At 45.0% G+C, this 9,675-nt stretch overlaps 1 protein-coding gene across 1 annotated transcript; it reads left to right on the top strand.

Moving 5' to 3' along the window:
* Positions 1-800: 800 nt before the first annotated feature.
* klhl42 (kelch-like family, member 42) lies at positions 801-5,751 on the top strand. Its single transcript, XM_056276709.1, has 3 exons — positions 801-1,564; positions 3,395-3,588; positions 5,303-5,751. The coding sequence occupies exons 1-3, from the start codon at positions 801-803 to the stop codon at positions 5,749-5,751; spliced, it is 1,407 nt and encodes a 468-aa protein (XP_056132684.1).
* The last annotated feature ends 3,924 nt before the right edge of the window (positions 5,752-9,675 follow it).

The raw sequence follows: 9,675 nt of genomic DNA, 5'->3' as shown, positions 1-9,675 counted from the left end.
CAAACCAAGACCTGAAACTGGTCTTTGGTCTCATTCAGGTAAACACAAGTAACAGCAGTACAAAACACATTTAAAGGCCTTATCAAGAAGAAATGCACAGTAAACAGCATTATCACAAACACGTTCATGAGACAAAACTTCTCTTGCGGCTGCCGGCGCTCTGAACGTCGGCCCGGGGAAAGCAGTTGTCATTTTCTTTTGCAATAATAACGTTCTTTCCTGCTTGCACAGGGCCAGTCTCCGATAGGATCTGGATGAAGCCATCAGTAGTTCGTATCAAACGGCAGGTGGCAGTAGCACCGATGTGCGCTGTGGTATAATACAACGAAGAAGAAATCCAGGAAGTGACGAACTTTACAAACCAAAACAGCTCTTATCTGACAGTTGTCCACTAAACTGCAAAATCATTTGCACGCTGTCGATGAGAAAATATGGCAAGGGAGGGCGACTGCGTTAGCGGCAGTTCTCACCGTTTAACCGGCATCTTCAGATACGTTGGTACCACTTTATAATAACTCACGTAGAGATAGTATCTCAGATATAGGCAGTGTATTTCGGTGAAGCGGTTAGCTGCAGCAGCTCTTCTCGAGCAATGGAACAAACTTGTTGATCCATCTATGGGCTGAGCATGACCATATATAGGCCGGGTGCAGACCACCCTCGCCGTTCAAATGTAAACTCAAGCTTGGTTACCACGCTGCCAACAAGCTTAACGTTGCTTTGTTAAGGCTGAATAAAAACAAGCTGACGACCCCGAAACCAAAAAAACAAACAAAAAAACGAGCGAAATTTAACTAAACATGTCAACCGACCAAGTGATCGAAATCGTCATGGATGATAAAACGTACGAGGTGAACAAGAAGAAGCTGATCGAAAAGAGCGACTACTTCCGGGCGCTTTACAACTCGGGGATGCGGGAGTCCACGGAGGACTCGGTGCAGCTGCAGGGGCTCAGCGTCCCCGGCCTGGAGCTGGTACTCGAGTTCATCAACACGTCCAAAGTGCAGGTCGTCAACGAGACACTCGAGGACCTGATCCAGACGGCATCTTTTTTGCAGGTCACCTCCATGCTGAAGCTCCTGTCCTCGGAGATCAGGCAGGAGAACTGCGTGGAGCTGTACAGCCTCTCGGAAATCTACGGGACTCACGACCTGCGGAAGTCTTGCCTGTCGTACATGAGCTGCTATTACCACCCCATGTTACGGCGGCCCGAGTTCCACAGTTTGCCCTCCAACGTGCGAGAACAGGTCAAAGACATGCGCATGAAAGGCACGGCGACTCTGGTGGCGATCGGAGACTTCACCTGTCTGTCCCTGGATGTGCCTGACCAGGACGAGCCCTGGTCCATGCTGAGATACGGGGAGGTGGAGCAGAGGTGGAAGCCGCTGGCAAACAACTTGCCACAGGATATGATCAACGTCAGGGGATATGGTTCGGCTGTCCTGGACAACTACCTGTTCATCGTCGGTGGCTACAGGATGACCAGCCAGGAGATCTCCGCGGCACACTGCTACAATCCCTGCAGGAACGAATGGAACCAGGTGGCTCCTCTGAACCAAAAGCGGTGAGCCTTGACTTGCGTGTGCTGGCCTTGTAATCAAGGCGAGATCCAAGTCTAGACCCAAGTCTTTGGAGGGGGGCGGTTCCGAGTCAAATCCTAGACTGAAGCTTATTGAGTTCAAGTCAAATAGAAGTAGAATCACTTCATTAATTATTGATATCTGTACTGATACTGGTCCCTCTTATCGATACCGTTGCTTGACAATATCACTTAGTACCTTTTATTGTCACCGTGTAGAAAAATGTTAATTATTGCTGGTAGTTGCCAGATAAACGGCATCATCATCTTTGATAAATACAATGTTTTTATGCTGGTAACCAGATATCACTGCTATCTATATTATATCATATCATATTATATCAGATATCATATCACCATAATATAGATAGCAACAGCTTACTGAATAATGTACTGGAACATATACAATATGTTACAGTTTTGGTTTTAAGCTTTTAATAAGTTTTCTGTAGAAAAGTCAACAAAACCATTATGCACATGTAGTCTGGTAATTCAGTAAAGTTAGATCTGTATTTTGCGGATTGCACCGATAAGGACCACATTTTATACAGAGACTAATGGTCCGTAATTCTGTTAGGCTACTTGTGTATGTTTATGTGACCCATGGCACCGATAAGAAGCACTGTCAGTACAGACCTTACTGGTTCAGTCAGTACCTACCACTTTGGTACCAGTACTTCAAAGGTATCGGTACTCGATTCCCATTCATATAGTACATTTTATGCATACCGAGAATTTAATCCATCATAACTATTAGGAGCAGTGGGCAGCCGGTGCCCAGGGACCAGCTCTAGATCAAGAGCCGGTGACTTGGTCAAGGGCAATAGCAGGAGTATGTCTCTAACATGCATGTCTTTTTGCATGTCATGCATGTCAAGTCCAAGACTTAAAATTGGCGAGTCGCGTTCAAGATCAGTGGGGCCAAAACTTCTGTATTCAAGATTCAAGAGTTTTGTTTGTCACATACATACAAGTACAAGTCCTGAGTGCAGTGAAATGAAAAAAGGTACGAGCTCCGAAATGAAATGTGCCTACAACAGGTACACACGCATTCCAATTTGCAATATACAATTTACAATTTACAATCAACAAGCTTAAGAACTCCCTGTAAAAAGAAAACAGACAGCACAATATATACAGTAATATAACATATGCACATACATTGCTCCGGGAACCCAGATCTCCTGCACCACAGGCGACAACGTTAATCAGTCGACTAAAGGGTCCGACCCAAAGCACTTAAAAAATAGAAAGCTGAGGTATATGTGCTGTAAATAAAGACTGACACCAAGTCTAGCTGAACACCATGACTGTAAATGTAGTAGTTTACCATTGCAGTAAAAGTCAAAATTTCCCTACACTGTAATATTTATTGAGGCTTTGCTTCCCCCCACCAGGGAAGTAATGTTTCTGACCCCAATCTTCAAATGATGTTTCAAATGTTTCAGAGACATAGATAAAAAAGAAGTAAATTTAATTGTACTTTATTGATCTCCTAAGGGAAGTATGATTTTCATAACAAAACAAAAAAGAGAGAGAGAGTTAAAGTCCTGCACTCGACCGGTCTTGGAAAAATGGTCTTGAGTCTGCACTGTCCAAGACCGAGTCATCAAGTTTGAATCATACTGTTAAGTCTGAGATGAGACTGAGAGACCAGACTCAAGATCAGGTCCATACTTGAATAGTGCAGCCCTAGTGTGTGCCTTTTTCACATGTCACCACACCCAGACCATACAATGACAAAGAGCTTTCAGAGTTAATTTGTGTCATACTGGATATTTGACACTCCATGTATGTTTTGTTCCCTCCCGTCAGATCCAACTTCAAACTGCTGGCAGTGCAAGGGAAGCTGTATGCGGTGGGAGGCCAGTGTCTCGGGACAGTTGAGTGTTATAGCCCAGAGCACGACTGGTGGACCTGCGTGTCATCTATGCCAGACCCACTGGCCGAGTTCTCTGCCTGCGAGTGCCAAGGCATGATCTACGTCATGGGTGGATACACCGCAAGAGGTTGGTAAAGGTCATGGGTTCATAAGCGTTTCAGCTCGTGAGCCACGTGGCAGAGCTTGTCTCACCATGCGATCCAATGAATTCCATTTACATGTACATTTACTCATTTAGCAGACACTTTTATCCAGTGACCTAGAAAAGTCTGCAATTAGCAGATAAGTCTGTGTATCACCAACGGGCATCATAGAGCGCTAAATAGTAATCATATCATAGCCAGGAGTGCACGTCATATCGAGTGCATTTAGTGTAAGAGTACCTTAATAAAGAGGAAGTGATACGAGAATCAAGTTACAAGGTAGATGAGCAATAGCACAAATTAAGATAACAGACATGCCATTGCCACAAGTGTATACGATATCAAGTGCAGGTTGCAGAAGGGCACAACAGTAGACACTAGTAATGCTGGTGTTTAAGCAAGTAAGGGGACAATAGTAATAGCATGCACCAATAATAGTATTAAGTTATTCATATTTGCTGGAAAGTTCTGAACTTCTGATCTGTTTCACTTTCATTTCATTTAACAAAAAGAAGTACCCTATGAAGTATCTCGAACCATAGCCTAAGAAACAAGGTTGTATGATCAATGTTATGAATTCTGCGTTTGATTTTTACATCTTGCATCTGTTCATCTTGCATGTGTCTGTCCGTTTAAATGTGTCCATGCAGAAACATTATGTTTGTAACAGCTCAAAATAGAGCCATGAAGAGAAGCAGAAAATCCACAGTACAGCCAGTGGACAGAGTGGAGCTGTAGGGGGTTCAGTGTAGACGGGCATGGCCTATTACAGTCAGCCGTAACGCCACAGCGGTTTGTCTGGTCATCATGAACCTGCTGGAGGAGATTTAATGTGATTTAGTGATCTCTTCTGTTCCATTGCCTTTTTGTATCATGTCATCATTATCTATACACGGGTGCCTAATTCAGCACAATACAGTATCTGATATGGGAGCTCTAGAAGATGTCCCTCATGTTTCAGAGACCACTCCTTTATAGTGGACCTAGATGACCACGCTAACCACTGCACCACCGTGCCCCCCGAAGAAAATCAAATAAATTAAATTTCAGTGTCCAAATCACTGGCGCAGTGGTTAGCGCGGTCGTCTCACAGCAAGAAGGTCCTGGGTTCGAACCCCGGGGTAGTTCAACCTGGGAAGTCATCCTGGGTCGTCCTCTGTGTGGCGTTTGCGTGTTCTCCCCGTGTCTGCGTGGGTTTGCTCCGGGTGCTCCGGTTTCCTCCTGCAGTCCAAAGACATGTAGGTCAGGTGAATCGGCCATTATAAATTGTCCCTATGTGTGAATGTGTCAGCCCTGTGATGGCCTGGTGGCCTGTCCAGGGTGTCTCCCCACCTGCCGCCCAGTGACTGCTGGGATAGGCTCCAGCATCCTGCGATCCCAATTGGGATAAGCGGCTTGGATAATGGATGGATGGTTAGATAGTGATCTCTTTAACCGGCCAGTTACATTTTCAAAACATTTGGTGCAAGTAGTTCAGGGCTAATTATTTTACTGTAGTTTGCTTTATTTGATGTCTGTTTTTGGGCCTTTAAAAAAACTGATAAGGTGCTGATATGATTCAAAAGGGGTTTACTATTTGCATGTACACTGCATGTTACAGTTCCGTGACTGTCTTGTTTTACCAGTCAGTGCAGATTAACAAAGCATCGTGCAAGAATTATTAATAACACAGCTGTTTTTGTTCTGCCCATCTGACAGACCGAAACACAAATGTCCTTTGCTACTGCCCCACTTCTGACACATGGACGGTGTACCGCTCCTGCTCAGCGCACGTCCGGAAGCAGCAGATGCTCTCAGTGGAAGACACCATCTACTTGGTGGGGGGATACACCCACGAGCTGGAGCCGAGCCGGCGGCGGTCGGGCCAGACGGAGGACATGCTGACGGTACAGTCCTACAACGTCTCCACGGGCGAGTGGCTCCAGCTAAAGGAGAACACGTCCAAGTCGGGCCTGAACCTGACCTGCACGCTGCACAATGACGGCATCTACATCATGAGCCGCGACGTCAGCCTGCCCACCAGTCTAGAGCACAGGGTCTTCCTCAAGTACAACATCTTCACCGATGCCTGGGAGGCCTTCAGACGCTTCCCGGCTCTGGGTCAGAACATGCTGCTGTGCTCCCTTTACCTTCCCAACGTATTCTGATCGGTGAGAGTGGATGCAAAGAAATGTAGAGATGGTGGACCCCATACAGCATCGAGACAGGCTGTTGTGTGGCTTGTCTGTTCCTGCAGAGGTTTGGGCTCTGTGGCAGTAATAGAACTGTAAGTGGTTTTCGGGTTGAAGACCACTGTGCCAAGACAAATGAAATAGTTAGTTAAGTTGGTCCTTTTACTGCTATGGATTCATTTAGAGAAAAAAAAACCATGCTAACATTAAGGAGCTGTTTGCCATTAGCGCTACCGCGTCATAATAGCATGCTCTTAAAGTCTCTGGGTCGTAGTGCTTTCCTGAACGTTTACACTGCTAAAGTGGGATCGGCAAACGTGCTTCGTCCACAGATCACTACAAACCTTAAACACTATTGGGAATATCTCAGAAACTGAACACGTGTTTTGTCTTAATTTGTCACGGGAGGAAATGATGAAAACGAGGCTTTGGTTTTACACTGCCGGTTTTCCGAGAATCAGGGAGTTGTTTGTTGCGTGGAAGTATGATAGAGATGGGGGAGGAAAAGGGACAGGGAGGAACTTGATGTGGATTACTTTCACATAGTCTTATTTTATTTAAAAACACACACACACATACACACACACACACTTAAAATGAAAGCCACTTTATTCGACATTGTATTCTTACAATGAAGAGTGTTCTCTGCATTTAATCCATCCTATTGTATAGGAGCAGTGGGCAGCTGCAGCACCCGGGGACCAACTCCAGCTCTTCTTTCCATTGCCTTGCTCAGGGGCACAGATAGGAGTATTAACCCTAACAGGCATGTCTTTTTGATGGTGGGAGGAAACCGGGGCACCCGGAGAAAACCCACGCAGACACGGGGAGAACATGCAAACTCCACACAGATAAGACCTGGGACGGCCTGGGGTTCGAACCCAGGACCTTCTTGCTGTGCTTTGAGGCAACAGTGCTAACCACTGGGCCACCGTGCCACCCGCTTTTTTCTTCTCTTAATGAAGCATTTGGTATATATTTTGTTCCCTCTCTCTCTCTCTCTCTCTCTCTCTCTCTCTCTCTCCCTCTCTCTCTCTCTCTCTCTCTCTGTATATATATACACTACCGTTCAAAAGTTTGGGATCACCCAAACAATTTTGTGTTTTCCATGAAAAGTCACACTTATTCACCACCATATGTTGTGAAATGAATAGAAAATAGAGTCAAGACATTGACAAGGTTAGAAATAATGATTTGTATTTGAAATAAGATTTTTTTTTACATCAAACTTTGCTTTCGTCAAAGAATCCTCCATTTGCAGCAATTACAGCATTGCAGACCTTTGGCATTCTAGCTGTTAATTTGTTGAGGTAATCTGGAGAAATTGCACCCCACGCTTCCAGAAGCAGCTCCCACAAGTTGGATTGGTTGGATGGGCACTTCTTTGAGCAGATTGAGTTTCTGGAGCATCACATTTGTGGGGTCAATTAAACGCTCAAAATGGCCAGAAAAAGAGAACTTTCATCTGAAACTCGACAGTCTATTCTTGTTCTTAGAAATGAAGGCTATTCCATGCGAGAAATTGCTAAGAAATTGAAGATTTCCTACACCGGTGTGTACTACTCCCTTCAGAGGACAGCACAAACAGGCTCTAACCAGAGTAGAAAAAGAAGTGGGAGGCCGCGTTGCACAACTGAGCAAGAAGATAAGTACATTAGAGTCTCTAGTTTGAGAAACAGACGCCTCACAGGTCCCCAACTGGCATCTTCATTAAATAGTACCTGTTAGAGCCTGTTTGTGCTGTCCTCTGAAGGGAGTAGTACACACCGGTGTAGGAAATCTTCAATTTCTTAGCAATTTCTCGCATGGAATAGCCTTCATTTCTAAGAACAAGAATAGACTGTCGAGTTTCAGATGAAAGTTCTCTTTTTCTGGCCATTTTGAGCGTTTAATTGACCCCACAAATGTGATGCTCCAGAAACTCAATCTGCTCAAAGAAGTGCCCATCCAACCAATCCAACTTGTGGGAGCTGCTTCTGGAAGCGTGGGGTGCAATTTCTCCAGATTACCTCAACAAATTAACAGCTAGAATGCCAAAGGTCTGCAATGCTGTAATTGCTGCAAATGGAGGATTCTTTGACGAAAGCAAAGTTTGATGTAAAAAAAATCTTATTTCAAATACAAATCATTATTTCTAACCTTGTCAATGTCTTGACTCTATTTTCTATTCATTTCACAACATATGGTGGTGAATAAGTGTGACTTTTCATGGAAAACACGAAATTGTTTGGGTGATCCCAAACTTTTGAACGGTAGTGTATATATATATATATATATATATATATATATAATATGTAACAACCACTGATAACTAGATTCGCTAGCTCTTGGCTAATGGGTTGCACCCTTTGGTCGACAAGTTAACGTAATCTCCCATGGTGCAGGAGACCCGGGTTCATGTCCCAGCTGTGGCGGTTCCCGGCTGCCCCCGAATTCAGGAAGCGTGTCCGTGCACTTCAGCATACCAGCTCCCTCACACCTCTAGGCGCATGCGCTTCCGATGGCCCCCCGGTCTCACCATCCCACTTCTGACACCAATGTAGCGAATTCGGGGGGTCGCCGGGAATCCGTCGCAGCCAGGACACGAAACCACAGGCAACTACGTTAACCAGTTGACTAAAGGGTCCGACCCATTAATCAAGGGCTAGTGAGTCTAGTTATCCGTGGTCGTTACACTAACCGCCCCTCCTTCGGGAAGAGCGTCCCCGTGCTTCAACATACATGCTCCCTCACGCCTCTGGGCGCACACGCTTCCGATGGCCTCACGGTCTCGCCATCCCACTTGGACACCTATGTAGCGAATTCAGGGGGCAGCCGGGAACTGCCACAGCCGGAACGCAAACCCAGGTCTCCCGCACCACGGGCGACTACGTTAACCAGTTGACTAAAGGGTCTGACCCGTTAGTCAAGGGCTAGCGACTCTATTCATCCATGATCGTTACATATATATATATATGGCAAAGCTAAACCTCAGTTCCATGGATGGACGATGCACATGTGCCTTTTTCACCCAATGTTCGGGATTTTATTTTGTTTTTTAACAAGCACCAAATTCACGATTGTGTTCAATAGCTGACAAATGACCAAAACTGCTGTTTTTCTTTTTCTCACCAGTAGATTAGTCTTAATTTAAGTACTTTATTACAGTTTGTTGATTGAATAATGGGAGTGTGCAGGCTGTGAGAAATAGTTAACTACAAACCTGTAAAAGCAACACTTATAAACATGCTTTTTCCCCCCACCAATGAGATGTGTACCATTTTCTGTTTTGTTTGATGGATTTCGGCCTGCCTTTCTGTTACTTTATCCTGGCACGCCTTGGAAAATTGTGTCGTGACAATAAAATGGATCTTTGTTTTTCTAATTCTTCTTTTCTTGGAAAAGTAGGTAAATGAAATTCAGACAGGTTGTTATTCATCTATGATACAAATGCCCTGCAAATAGACATCAAACTATGCCATCTACACAAACACCCCACCAACACCTGTGTCTGCTACATCTCTGATCTCCGTCGCTTCTTGTCCGGTCCATTTACCTCACCCTCCTTTGTTAGGTTTCTTATCATGGAGTCTAAACGTAAGATATATCTACATCAACTGTGAAGACAAGCTGCTAATAACAACTGTAATCTGTGATGTTACATCTTCCTAAGGCGTCTGCCTCATGGTGGGTCCATATGACCCGGGACATGAGCCTAGAGTAAGCCTAGTCTCCGTAGACCAGGGGCCCCCAACCACCGGGCCACGGACCGGCACCGGGCCACAAAGCATTTGCTACCAGGCCGCAAGGAAACCATATGATATACAATATTCAGATAAAAGCCAGGCTGGACAGTGTAACACTAGAGGGCTTTTAATTTGAAACGGATACTTGAAGTGTGTACAATGATGTAATTTTATC

Source organism: Lampris incognitus, chromosome 3 (assembly GCF_029633865.1).
Source record: "Lampris incognitus isolate fLamInc1 chromosome 3, fLamInc1.hap2, whole genome shotgun sequence".
In the NCBI taxonomy this organism is placed as follows: domain Eukaryota; kingdom Metazoa; phylum Chordata; class Actinopteri; order Lampriformes; family Lampridae; genus Lampris; species Lampris incognitus.
This window is presented reverse-complemented; position numbering and strand designations above follow the sequence as displayed.